This window comes from Chanodichthys erythropterus, chromosome 17 (genome assembly GCF_024489055.1).
Source record: "Chanodichthys erythropterus isolate Z2021 chromosome 17, ASM2448905v1, whole genome shotgun sequence".
In the NCBI taxonomy this organism is placed as follows: Eukaryota; Metazoa; Chordata; class Actinopteri; order Cypriniformes; family Xenocyprididae; genus Chanodichthys; species Chanodichthys erythropterus.
The window spans coordinates 31,066,124-31,081,122 of record NC_090237.1 but is presented as its reverse complement, the minus strand read 5'-3'; the positions used below and the strand labels follow the sequence as shown (position 1 = coordinate 31,081,122).

At 37.4% G+C, this 14,999-nt stretch overlaps 1 protein-coding gene across 1 annotated transcript; it reads left to right on the top strand.

Annotated features, from left to right (window-relative positions):
- Positions 1–215: 215 nt before the first annotated feature.
- Positions 216–14,996, top strand: kcnj13 (potassium inwardly rectifying channel subfamily J member 13). Its single transcript, XM_067365310.1, has 3 exons — positions 216–378; positions 4,477–4,990; positions 13,307–14,996. The coding sequence occupies exons 2-3, from the start codon at positions 4,507–4,509 to the stop codon at positions 13,906–13,908; spliced, it is 1,086 nt and encodes a 361-aa protein (XP_067221411.1). The 5' UTR covers positions 216–378; positions 4,477–4,506; the 3' UTR covers positions 13,909–14,996.
- The last annotated feature ends 3 nt before the right edge of the window (positions 14,997–14,999 follow it).

Here is a 14,999-nt window from a genome sequence, read left to right as displayed (position 1 = left end):
AGCTTTAGAAAGATGGGTGAGAAAGACAAGCTACTGTACTGTTCCTTTCGTCTCACACATACACACACACACACACACACACACAGAAGTGACTCTAGGTGTTCTCCTCCTCTCTTAAGCACTCCTAATTGGCCACATGCTGAGTAATGTGACCAATGGGTTTCAGGGCCGGCTCTCTTCATTGTATGTGTGTGTTTGTTGGAGTTCCTCAGTGCATCTGACTCTGGTGTCTCCAACAGAAGGATCTGAATTGGTTTTAAACTCTGGTCGAGGATCTACAGTTCCTCCCAATCTAGATCCCACTTGAACTTCTCAAGGTTTCACGCTTCATCGGAAAACACTGAGGAATCCTTAATAAACCCCAAAGAGAGAAATTTGGTGAGTAAAACTGGAAATGTTTTATGCTCTGTTAGAGAGATTATTAGATAAGATTTATAGCAAGAAAAGAAAAATAGAAGATATTTTTTCCTTCGGTGACCATGAGTAATCACAGTCTCAGAAGACAAGCTCTCTATTGAAAACAAATCAGCATCCGGATCAGCACAGGGCAGAGTCTTTGCATATGTGTGTGTGTTAGTAAATCATTGTTTATTCATCAAGGATGCATTTTGTGACATCTATGTTTTTTTGTCTTTAAGGAATAGTTCACCCAAAACAAAAATGGTTAGCATTTACTAACCTTCATGCTGTTACAATATGAGTTTTCTTCTTCCCTGGAAAACAAAAGATGATTTTTTTTTAAAAATCGCCAGGCCGGAAATGAAAGGCAATGAGGACCGGGTCTGACCAGATCCAAAATGACAAAAATAGCACCATAAAAGTACTCCATATAACTCTTGCATTGTATAAAGACTGAATTTTATGTCTTCCTTTCCATCAAAACTCTGACATAGAAAACAAAAATATTGTGTTAATGTCATTTGACACCAAACAGCATTGCTCTTTAGCAAAGGAACATAATCACTATATTCCTCACAGAAATATCATATGAATCATACGGTCTATTTTAGTCATATTTATAGTAATTTTTTGGTGCTTTTTGTCTTTTTGGAGCAGAACCAGGCCCCAGTTTCACATAGAAATTTAAATTTAATTCAATTAATTTGTTTTGTATTTCCAAGGTTGATTTATATATTCATATCTCTCTCTATTTTCTTCTCTCTCTTTCTTGACTCTCATCACACACACACACACACACACACTTGAAATAATCATTTACCCATGAGCACACCAGACTCATTTGCACTCTGACACATTGAACTGTGTGCAGTGGAGAGTCACTCAGTTTTAATCAGACCAAATCTCTGGTTAAACTCGTAACTAAAGTCACCAAAACAAAACACATTTTTTCCATTCTAATTCATCTTGAAGTTCACATAAGTAAACCATGCACAACATGTGCTAAAGTTCAGAAGGTACAGTGCTTACATTAACTGACAGCAAAGCCGACCAGCTCTCTTTCTCTCTCTCTCTTTCACACACACACACACACACACACACACACACACAAAGGTCCAGGTTAATCTTATATCCAGGAATCAGCTACTCATTGTTGTGCTATTGTTTCCCATGTGTCGAAGTAAGCATTCACAAGGTGAGGTGTCATTGAGGTAGCTTAATAATTGCAGAGCCCAGTCAGATGTCAATCAAAGATATGACTGATGAAAGGGGAGAATCAAAGAAAATAAAGTACTGCTAGAAAAACTAATCCTGAAATGCAAAGAAAATGATGTTCTTAGTTAGATTTTAACATTTAACATAAATGTATTTAAATTTTAAAATATTCTGATATAACAGACTTAACAGAAATACATGTGTAAAAAGCCCTGTTTGCTATTATGTATCATGCCTGAATATGAAATTTGTTTTGGTATGAAAGAACAAAGACAAAAGAACGAACATTTGCATGCTTATAAAAACAATTTTTCACACTAATTTAATCCCATCTGTAAATATGCGTCACACTGTCATCTGAAAGCCCATCATTCAGCAGCTAATGAAATCTAGCATTAAGACAAGCAAGTGGCAATGACTTATTTTACATCTGCAAAGGGTTAGTGTAAGTGAATGGTATTTACACACAGTGTAGCATCACATGTCCACAGAATATGTTTCGCTAAATGTAGGGCTGACATGATGGGCTAGGAGTTAATCTGTGGAACCCAATACATAAAGAGAGATGTGTTTTTATTGCCCTGTGGCCAAACGCGGTCACATGAATAACATGCGCTGCAAACACGCACACAGCTACGAGATCTACCTCACGGTCTACCGTGATTTATCATGTGATGAATTCTCTCATGAAGTTTAGGTTTAGATGTACAGGCAATATTCAGGGCCTTGTCTAATCAAAAGAGTACTTCATGAAGAGGGACCCGGGGTTAAACTGGGCCAGGATGCACCTTCAATTAAAGTATGAAAAAAATAGTAATTTTGTCAGTCTAATAACATTTATAACCAAATGTGCCCCCATAATATATATATATATATATATATATATATAGATATATATATATATATATATATATATATATATATATATATATAAATCTTAGGGATTCCCTAGTTTCGAAATCCCAATTTAGCTCAAGGGAGAGCCCAAGGTCAGGTCAGTCTATAAGATTCTAGTAGGTTGTCAATATGCTAGAAGATTTAAAGCAAATTTGACCCATCTTTACCAAGGTAATTTTCCCTCATCATGAAAACATCCTGAAGTTGAACATTCCCTCTCCTCACCGCAAGAGAACCCGGAGGGCAAGTTAACATTTGTTAAATTAAAATGTGACACTCTCCTCTTCTTTACAGTTTAACCTCAAGCGCTGGCATCCAAACACGCTCAAGCACTTTCGTTTCGTGTGCCTGCATAATATTTATAGACACATTTTACTTGTTAGTCAGGTTCTCTAGCACACAAAATAATAACATTAAGCAATGTGACACGATGCTACTGGAGTTCTTTTTATCTTTTTTATTATTATTTCAGTGCTTTGCTTTTTAGTGTCAGACTAATTACTTGCAGTCCTCTGGTAGAGAGAGAGACAGTGAAAAAAAAAAGAGTGGATTAAACACACATTCCTGCTGTCCCTTCCACACACACACCCCACTGAGAAACATCACCAATTAAATCACCTGGCAGTTGAAATGGCAGATTTCTTATTGAAATGTTAAAGGAATAGTTCACCCGAAAATATGTCATGATCATGCCTCATGTAGTTCTAAACCTAAAAGGAAACTCTTTCTTTTTTTCATTACGACAGCTGTCAAGTGCCAAAAAAGTGTAAAATAAATAATAAATAAATAAAATACAAAGTAGCTATGGTGTTAACCATTCACAACTTATGCACTATAAGTTTCTTGAAGAAGTACAATAGCTTTGTATGTTCTGAACAGTGTTATTTCAACATTTTTTTTAATATTCTATTATATATTTTAGTTTTAGTGTTATTTATATTTTAGTTTAAGTTATAGTAAACTTTAGGTAAGTGTGCTTTTGTCAATTTTATTAGTTCTTTATATTATAAGATATATATTATAAAATTATATTATATTTAAAATTATTTTATAAGCTTTAATTCATGTTTATTTCAGTTTGTCATTTTTAAAGTTTTTTCATCTAATATTAATATTTCAATTTATTTTAGCCATATTTCATGTACCAAAAATGAAAATTAAAACTTTTAGTTAAAGCTGCAGTGTTTATGTTTTTTTTCTCTTTGTGGCCATCTCTGTTTGAAACCTGAAATTGCAGTTATTTGCATAATTATCATCTTTACATGGGTTGTGCATTGGCACGGCACCTCAGCGCAGATGAATCTAATGTTTGTTGTCAGTCACCACATCGGTGTGGATACTGTACTTTGGAATCACAGTTTCTACATCTTGGAAGGATGACCAAAATAAGAATTTTCACCGGAAAATGATGATTAAATCTAAAGATCGCTTGGCTCGAATCACATCAAACCATGCAAATTATTATTATTGTTATACTTTGTCTTCAAATTGTTAATGTTAACAACATCAGCATTGCATGACTATGCTGACAGCAACATAGTGTCGGGCCAGATCTGGTCGTCATCTGGTCTGCATGTAAACCACATGTACCAGATGTGGGCCGGATCTGGGCCATACTATGTTGCTGTCTGGGGTGTATTTAGTGGGTATTAGTGTTACCTGTAGATTTCAATTTCTGTAGCCACTCCACAGTCAGACGTTTTTTGCTTTTGACTACAGGTGAATCTCCAGTTGTCACTGATGATTGTCACTTGGACCTTTCTGGATTACAATCCGCCATCAAAATGATGAGTTTAATTATTGCAGCTGCTGTGAGAAAAGACTATAAGGAATGATGTTTTAATTTTCATAGAGGAATTGGAATTTTTTGGAGGTTGAACTCTCTTGAAGAACATATCAGACATTCATATGTAAATGTGTAGAAATATGTAGCTAATATCAGGTGTTCTTTGCTTACCTTTCCAGGTGTCAGGCGCTTGCCAACTTTTCATCACCATGACAAGCACCACCAGTGACCAAAAGGCTGTCTCCTGCCCCCTGATGACCAAACCTCAACGTCAGAGACTGGTCAGCAAGGACGGGCGGAGCCTGATGCGAGGCAATGCCCCAGGCTACAGAGAGACGTGGTTTGGTGCCCTGCGGGACATGTGGGGGACATGGCTGGCGTTGCGGTGGCGATGGGTGGTGCTGGCGTTCTGTGGCTCCTTCCTGCTTCACTGGTTGCTGTTCGCAGTGTTGTGGTACCTGCTTGCCCGTGTCAATGGAGACCTGGATGTGCCCAACCACGACTCCCCACCACCTGGCCATGTGCTGTGCGTCAAACACGTGACGGGCTTCACCGCCGCCTTCTCTTTTGCCCTGGAGACGCAGCTGACCATCGGGTACGGCACCATGTACCCCAACGCTGACTGTCCAACTGCCATAGCGCTGCTCGCCCTGCAGATGCTGCTGGGCCTCATGCTGGAGGCCTTCATCACCGGTACACACCACAGTCTTCTACTTTGCTGTACACTCTAAAAAATTCTGGGTTAAAAACAACCCAAGTTGGGTTAAATATGGACAAACCCAGTGATTGGGTTGTTTTAACCCAGTGGTTGGGTTAAATGTTTGACCCAACCTGTTTTTATTTAACTCAACTATTGTTTAAAAATGACTATATGTCTGGCTTAAAATGAGCCCAAAAATGTTGGAAATTAAAAATCAGACACATAATTACTAGAGGCAACAATAATATCAAAAGGTGAACATTCATTAAAAAGCAATTTAATACATGTTTATTATTTAATTATTATTAATTAAACATATTAATAAATGTTAATTTCCAACCTATTTTGGGTTCATTTTAAGTGATCAATAAAGTAATTTTTAAACATTAGTTGAGTTAAATAAATCTTCCCAGCAGGTTGGGTTTAAGATTCAACCCAACAGCTGGGTCAAAACAACCCAATCGCTGGGTTTGTCCATTTTTAACCCAACTTGGGTTGTTTTTAACCCAGCATTTTTTAGAGTGTAGACCAGGTCTATATAAGAGATATACATTTCCTTTGGAAATGAAGATTTTAAATGACTCAAGTTTAGGTTAGGTTTAAAGGAATATTCCAGTTTCAATACAAGTTAAGCTCAATCGACCAATATCTGGAATAATTTTATAATAAAAATTAAGGCTGCAAAAAAAAAAAAAAAAAAAAGTTAAGGGAAGAGGTAAGGTAAGATAAAAGGTAAGATATTTACATGGAAGTTTTTATTATTAATTTTAATATTATTATTATTACTACTACACAATACAATATATTTCATTGCTAATTTATTATTATTATTATTATTATTATTATTATTTACTAAATAATTTCTCTAGCAGTTTTATTTTGCAGCTTTTTTTTATTTTGTGCCTTTTATTCCAAAATTCTTCTTTATTGAAGATACTAATTTAAAAAAAAAAGCCTTTAGCCTCCTTGTTAGAGCGTCCGAGGCCCACACAGAGTGGGGCGAGTAGGACCTAGGTAGAGGGGATATGCATGTGTATGTGTGTGTGTAAATGTTTACCAAGATTTGTGTAAATATATACATACAGAATAAACACATAAATCACACATTAACATTAATGCTTAAACCAGATGTCATCATACTGTATATCTCAGTATATCTTCAGCACGCTCTCCTATAGGTGAACTTACAGGTTAACTGAACTGTAACTCAACATCAACATTTATCCTGGAAAGACATCAGTTGGTCACCTCCTAGAATCTCACAAAGACTTAGATAAAGACTTAAGGTGTATGTGCAGTAAGCCATGTGAATCCTGAGCTCACATGCTTTAAGGTCAGAGAGAAATGCCAATAAAAGTCGCATTGATGAATATGTTTAAAATAAGTCATCACGAGTATTGCCTCTGAACTATGGAGTAATGAATGTAAATGCATCACAATTCTGGCTTTGTATTGAGCAGATGATCCTGGTACTGAAGGCCTCAGAGGAAATGTAGAATGATCTGTAGATATCTTGGACTATTTGAACTAAAATATAAATAGATTTAACAATATGCACTGAAATCAGGGGTACTTGTGTTCAGTTCTGAATTTAAAGTCCAGCTTTTTAAATTCATACTGTAGATATTAAATACCCAGATTGCAGTTCATTAGCAACAGTACACCAACGTATATGCCATATTGGGTATGTTAAAGGTGGAGTGTGTAAAATTTAGGAGGATCTATTGACAAAAATGCTAAATAATCAATAAATCAAGCGTATAGTGTTTAGTTCTGGCGGGTCACATTAGTCAAGCTTGCATCAGCTGAGAATTGACCTATAGGGATATGACACCAATCACCGCATCCATATATATATATATTTGGTCCATTTAGTATTATTAACAGCTTTATCTCATTGCTCAGAAGCTTATTACCTTCCTCCATCCCCAGCAATACTTGGTTCTGTTCAGTTTACCCTAAGGGGGGTTATCGCTGCTCTCCCTGCCCTTATCCATGCTAGGCTTTATGGATGGGCAGGGAGTTTTTGCCCAGAGCAGAACCATAATGCCATAATCTAAACTGTATGCTAACTGCCAGTCATCTTTGACTATAGTGATCCTGACAGAACTATGTTTTGAGTAGTGTATAAAGACCTTACATAATGAACCATTATATATTTATTACCTTAGAATGTGGTTGGCTAAAGTCCTTGACGTCATTAGCAGAGCACTCTGAAGTAAAAGAGGGCACCCGTAATAAATGTCATCAACTTCTTTGTCCGAAGGAGATGTCCAGGCAGATCCAATGGTATGGCAACAAGATGCATTGTCTCGTTCCCCTTCTTAGGGAACCACTGTTACAGTCGGAACGTGAGACATTCTCTTTCGAATGGGAACTCTACACTGCATCTTGGATGGATGCTATGGGGAACAAATACCCACAAAGATACACAAAGATAGTGGGCATAGCATACATTGACTCAACGGATTACTAGCCAGAGTCAGAGCATCCATCCTAGGCCACGTACATACACAGACCGTCTAGTGGTATTATTCCCTAATCCATTATCTCCCACAAAAATAGACGATCCCTTAGCTTCTATGCCTCTATCCGCTTGTTAAGTCGTGATGTGAAGAACGCTGTTTCCGGGTCCAAGCCTCGACTCGTTTCACTTGAGAATGCCATCGACGGCCGTTTATGAGCGCTATTTATTCATATTAAACATCAATCATTTAAAAAAGTTAAACATTTTAAATACTTACAGTCTACACAACAGTCTCCGTGCTCACAGCGTCACAGATATTAATATTTTGATGATTTATAAAAGATGAATCATTGTCTGGCCATCTGGAATTTTGATATGGAGATAAAGGTTGTAATTATATACTTTTTGTAGTATTACACCACATCGTGTATGTATATTAGCACCATTTGTTGTTTTCTTGTGGTATGAGATAGAGCGTTAGGACCTGGAAGCGTTGCCGCGTGACGTCAGACTTAACAGCCGGATAGCAAAACTCCCATACTCAATAGAACCTTCCTTCCTCCCCAGCGGGCTACTGCAGCCCCAAAGGCAGAGCTCTACGGAAAAAGAAAAAAAAATGGCCAGGCTTTTTTCTTTCAATATTCCACTATTAACCAAGGAATTACCACTACTTGTAGGGAAAATGAATCTTAATTTTCATATAGTAGGCTGTAGCACAAGAATGGCAAAATACTTGAATGCAACAGTTTCTTATAATAAACTTATCTCTCAGGCAACCACAGGGGAGCTGCAGTTCTTTTGAATTACCCTATAAAAGAAGGGTTAGGGTTAGAGTGCTCACACCCTGCTTAACACTATTCTCAGAACCAAGGCAGATTTACTCCATTTTATTAATTCAAATGCAAATGCTGAAAAATAATGAGAATCACCTTTACTTGTGAACTTCCTCATTCCAACATTGCTGAATTAGAAGAAAAGTCGAGCTAGAGCTACAACGCCTGCTATATACAGCAATTGATCATAGTGAGTGGCAGATAACAAGGAGGGACGCTCCCTAGGCAAACTTTTTCGACTTGTTAGCATTGTCAACTCACATGAGAGATAAATAGGTCAGTCAGGCATTCCATAACCCACATTTCAGGGAAGCAAACCCCTACTTAGAAACCCATTGCAGTAGTTATTGAGGGGGAGTAAACTAAATAGCAGGAATACAAATTGCCATGATCTAATTAGTTTCCTTTTGCATTACCCCGAAGAGAGAAATCAAACAGGGGAGCGAACCCTATTTTAGAACCCAAATTTGTTTACAAAAATAACAATTTGTTCATTATACTCAACCCAAGGGGAAAACAATAATTGTGCCACCATTGGGGAGCACTGAACCTTTAGCTGGAGAGGGGATGACAAAGAGTGTCCTGTATATCATCTACTCTACCCATCAGAACGTGTAGGCGGCCACCAGAGGGAGTCAAATCACAAAGGCTACAGACCTCGGAGCTGTAATTCATGAAGAGGAAACCGTTACTAAGTCCCTGTTTACACCTGGTAGTTAGAAGCATTTTTGTCGATTGGATCACAAGTGGACGATCCGATCCGATGGAACAAAACACATCTTCATACCAAGCGTAAACAGGACCTAAGATTTGTATAAGACACGTGGCATGAACGGCAGATTTCCAGATTTTCAAAGCTTGGAACAACCTTTTTTGCTCCACACAGGAGAGATGTTATTTCTTTATTCTGTTCTTTACCGAAGTGCTTATTAAACATTTCCCTGAGACCTTGTCTTGTCTTCTTCGCGTCTCGCCTCCTTTGCACTCGACTCCTTAAGGGAGGAGAAGTGGGTGGCCATGTTCTGCCTCTGGCCCTGCCTCCAGTCCTCAGACTATGGCAGGCCAGAACCCACAGAGGCTTTAGGTGGGGACCTGGATTGGTGCGGGATGTATTTCCTTAATGCTGCCAACTGCGCCCTTGACTCTCTAAACTTTTCGACCACTGTCTTAACAGATTTGCCAAAAAGAAAATTATTTTCTTTCTCTCAGATGTCTGCCAAGTTCAGCCACAGATGCATTTCTGTGACCACCATGACTGTCACCGAGCGACTGATCGATCTGTGGATGTATGTTTAGTGGCCCGGAGAGCTAGATCCATGATGCGGAGCAGTTCAGCAAACACTTCAGGGGACAGATCCACCCTGATCCAGATCTTTTAGCAGATCTGCCTGGTAGGCCTGCAACACCGGCTTTCATGTAACACTAGATTAATGTAGTTTGAATGATGAAACAGATAAATCCGGGCTGAATATTGCTTCTTCAATGACTTCTCCACTTCAGCATGGAGGTCGGGAAGGAATTGAAGGCTCATGGGGGAAAGGCGAACATAACGGGAAGCGCGCTTCCAGCTTACCACAAGCGACTTCCCGTTTTTCAGGCCCCCAAGCCAGATCCATTCTGGCTGTAGCATGGCACCATGATGTCAGGCAATTCCCCATATGCAGGGCTGGCAGATTGAAAAGACTTAGTACACACAATTTCCTCACCTTCTTAAACCACATCTACTCTCTCATGTCTGAATGGTGCTAACAACATGCTATAAACTGGATTGGATGACTTGATAGGCAGCACATCCTGCTCCATTACATCACTTGAGTCTGCAGTTGAGGTGCAAGAAAGAGCAAACCGTTTCTCAAACTTCTCAGCTAGATTGACCTGCTATTCCCATGACTTAAGGGAATAGTGCAGATGCTTGTCCCACATCCCTCGAGAATAGGGATTAACATAAATAGAGCTTTCTCATTGTGAATTTCTCACAATGGGCACATTCAGAACTCTCATGCACTCTCATGCATATCTTCCAAGCAATAAACGCACAGGTCATGTGTGTCCTCAAGTGTTAAAAACCTGGGAAATGGAGGAACACACTTCCTAAAATATTCCTCTTGATGACTGCTGCTTGGTGGCCCAGGGGTGAAGAACACAATCTGTATGCCGTCATCTTGCTTCAAAGGCACTCAGTTCTGAATAGATTTTGTGAGCCAACCAATCAGCTGAGCTGCAAATGCCATGTGATTCATGTGATTCAACTATCCTGTGATTTGTCATCAAACACGGTAGACAGGGAGGGTAGTCTATATACACTTTTTAAAACATTTAGGGGAGAGTGGGGTGATTTGTGCCAGGGGGGAAGTAGTTCCACCCATTGTTTCTGGAAAACCATAGAAGAAATTGGTCATGTGACCACATAATTTTGAAAAGCCATCCATTTTGCTCATCCTCCAAAGAATAGAGACACATGGCATGAGAGGAAAGCACATTTTAGCTAAAAAACCTGTTTTTTCCCTTTCAAAGTAAAATTTCTATGATCAAGGTTTTTTGATTGTAGTGTCTGAACAATTATAGACAAGTTTGTAAACATTTCACACATGTTTTAGTGCTTTAGCAGGCTACACAATGAGTCTATACAGTTAGCATGATGTTAGCTCTTAACTGCTGGATCATGCTAGTTTTTCAAACTTGTGGGTCCGGGGTGAGTTGTGCCACAACTCACCCCCACGTATGATTATTTTCAACATATTATTAATTTGTAATTGTACATTGTACTCTTACATTTTAGCAGTTAAACTATGTGACATTGTTGATTTTAGACCAAAACCCATCATACCAAACACTTATAAAACACACTTTCTGAAGATGAAAAGCATAAAATGGTGCAATGTTGTGCAAAAGGCATGAAAACAACTAATATTGTGTGAAACTGAATGGAGATTATCAAATTATCATAAGATTTGTGAGTGATTTAGAGCACAGCAGAACTCGGTCAGATAAAGGCTTATTAATGAGAGTTCCTGTCAAAAAAATTAATTGTATTAAAAGGGCAGCTATAAAAAAGCCAGTGTTTAGCAGCAAACAGGTATTTTCATCTTCAGAAATATCTTTCTTCCTCCCCGTATTACATGAGAACTGTGACTTGCTTAATAATGTGGAACAACCTCTAAGTAGGGTTTCCACAGACCTGGCAAATTATTTTGTCTGAGATTGATACCAGTTATCTAAAAAGACATGGATAAATAAACAAACAAACATTTTCTTAGAAAAACTAAAATCTGAATGTTTATTCTACTGAAACCTTACTGATATGTCACTTGCATAATAATTTGTAACGTGGCGTATTCTTATATGTTACATAATTGAGAGACAGCGTTCTATGTATGTCAACAGGCATCTATTGCCAAAGCCTTTTTGCCTGAAATGATTCACAAATATCATATATTGTGTATTTAAGTTTTCCCAAAAACTACAAAATATGACTTAGCCTATTCCAACAGTTTAATAGGGTGACAATATCTAAATAAACCTTAAATGAGTAATTTTGTATTGAATTTGTCTTGCTTTCATATAGCATTACAGTTCATAACATTAAAATGTTTTACTTCAGAAATGACTGGCACAAATTACCCCTACGTATTCTCCCCAAAGGCACAACTTACCCCGCACCAGGGGCAAGTTGTGCCATGAGACCACTTTTTTTTTTCCAAAAGCTATATTTCTGAAACAATTTATTACAGATCCAAAGTTATTGTTCTCAGGCATGCACCACATCCTTAAGTTGAAGGCATTACTGCCATGGCCTCACTTTAAAGTCACTTTGAGTAAAAACTGGCACAACTCACCCCACTTTCCCCAACTATAATAAAATATTACATTTTCTTTCAAAAAATAAAAAGTATTGACTGTCAGTGGAGAAAGACAAGTGTGGGTATCAGCAGGTTTGAGCGTGAAGAAAGGTTGTTTTAGTTTCCGTTGTAGCAATTCACCTTTTGGTACTCCTCCTTTCGACACGACCATTACTCCGACCTGCAGCTATCCGATGCCTTTGCCCCCATAATGGTGTAGTTACAGAATCTACCAGCAGGGGCTGATTTTTCATGTAAACCAGTCAAACCATGACTTCTGACCAGGATTGAGCAAAATTCTGAATTTAAGAATTATGGGTGTGAATTTGAAATGAACTGCCTTACAGCTAATGTATTTGAAATGAAGAGTTGTTCTCGTCCTCAATCATAAATGTATTAGAAATAAATAAAACAGAGATACAGTACAAATTTCTATAGGTGACTTCTAACAGATTTATCTGTCTGTAAGGACTTTTTAAACACCTTTAAACTATCACACAAGACTTCATTCAAGCATCATTAAAACTTTGTCTTGACGAACTTACCTTTTCCAAAATAATAACAATAATAATAATTTTTAATTCATTATTTTTTTAACTTATTATTTTTTAATTATTTATTTTGCTTTTTATTTTACTTTTTTTTCTATTCAAAATTATTTTTTTTCCCACTTCTCATGTGCATTTGTGGCAAAGTTTGTCTTGACTTTTTAAATAAATTATTATCGTTATGATTATTATTAATAAATTAATTATTTAATTTATTAATAATACACATTCTATTATTATATCATTACATTATTTACTTATTTACTAAATTATTAATTTGTTTATTTTTTATTCTTTTTCTTTAAATTAAAAAAAAAAATTCTGGCAGTTCACAGGTGCAGTTGTGTTTGTTATTATTATTATTATTATTATTATTATTAATGAAATAAATATTTATGTACACGTTCAATTATTGTCATTAAATTATTTATTTTGTTTATTATTTATTTCAAATCCTTTTACTCTATTTCCTTAAATTAAAAGTTATTTTTTTCTGTCACTTCACATGTGCATATGTGGTTTTATTATTATTTTTATTATTATTATTTTTTATGTATTATTTATTTCAGTTCCTTTTCATTCTATTTCCTCAGATTCATATATTCTTTTTTTCCTCCGTCAGGTGCATTCGTGGCAAAGTTCTCCCGCCCTCAGAAGCGCTGTGGTGGGATCCTGTTCAGCCCTCATGCTGTAGTGTGCGAGGTCAGAGGTCAACGCTGTTTGATGTTCCGCGTATGTAACCTGCTTCCAAGGGCTCTGGTGGACGTGTGCGTGAGCGCCATTCTCTACGAAGAACGTGACGATCACGAACTCCATCAAACCGCAATGGATTTCACCATTGATAACCTGGGGTCACGACCTTGCCCCCTCTTTTTGTCACCTTTGACCTTTTATCACCCCATAACTCCATCCAGTCCCCTAAACAACGCCCCCACCAGCCAATCACACTTTGAATTAGTGGTGTTCCTCACCGCCTCTCAGGAGAGCACAGGTTCTGGCTACCACAAGAGGACATCCTACCTGCCTGAAGAGATCCAGTACGGCAGCTGCTTCGCCAGGGTGACGTCTCTGCACGGAAAAGGCCGGAACAAAAGCGAAAGCATGCGCTATTTTGACACACAGCCCTGTCCGCTCACACTCCCCAACACACACACCACTGACGCACTGGAGAAAGAACACGTGGTGGTCCAGATTAACGGGGAAGGCAGTGACCGGGTGGAGTAGCAGTGGTTGTATGATGGTGTATGATGTCATATGATTTCTCCGTTCATAAAAAGGGCATTTCATTTCATAACACAACCTCCGATGTATGACTTTTTTTATCCCAAAAGACAGCCTCAGTTAGTTATGATCTGTTATGTCATCCCGTCCCATTAGGAAACCATTTTTGCTGCTATATGGACACAATGATTCACACTCGCATCTGCTGAACACACAATGACTGATGTTTTCATCTGGAAAGAAGAGGAATCTCCAGTGTTTCATTATGAGAAATTTTACTGACCATCTTCACCCTGAATCCACTGACACCATTATGTTTGAGCCCTTATTTATTCGGCACCTGAACATTTTTATTGCGTCATCCATCTGTATCCGAATCAGAGGGCCCCATTTTTAAATTATAAATTATTATTAAAGCCCTATATGGACAGTTTTCCTCCTTGTCCATAAAGTATTTTTTATCTAAATATATGAATGATAGAGATAGTTCTCCCAAAAATGAAAACTCTTGTTTCATGTGTTTTGTTTTTTCTTCCACATAATAGAAGTGGACGGACACTTATTACTAATAAGTTACTGAAAAAAAAAAAAAAAAACACATTTTGTTGTTGTTGAACTATACTTTTAAAGTGTTCATTAACACCCCTATTAAGTGCCTAATGACAAACTTCAAAAAGTCAACTTTCGAGAGACTGAATACTGTACTGAGCATTAACAATTATGTAAATAATAAAGTATGTAGATAAATAAATAGATTATTTACTAGATTACTTCTGGGAAAGAAAATTACTTCTGGAAAAGCAATGCAATCTATGCAATAAAACAAAACACATTAGCACAATCGCATTGGTGGCACAACACTGTATGATTTTTCCTCTGTAGGTGATTATATAGCACATGTACTGTCTGTCAATCAATCAGGAAAGGCTGATTATTATATGTATAAAGCTTGATTATTAAACTCTGGAAGGCTGGAAAAGAATTATGTAGTAATTTAGTTTTCTGAATACAAGCTACATTGAGTGGCAACTGATCTGTAAAAGAAATGCATTTATTTTGATATGTGGAGCACAAAAACTGGATTAAAATATCTG

Excerpts from the sequence above, each read along its gene's own strand:
- kcnj13 (XM_067365310.1), top strand. The coding sequence starts at position 4,507 with ATGACAAGCACCACCAGTGACCAAAAGGCTGTCTCCTGCCCCCTGATG. Across the intron at positions 4,991-13,306 it reads GCTGGAGGCCTTCATCACCG|GTGCATTCGTGGCAAAGTTC; the intron begins GTACACACCACA and ends TTCCTCCGTCAG.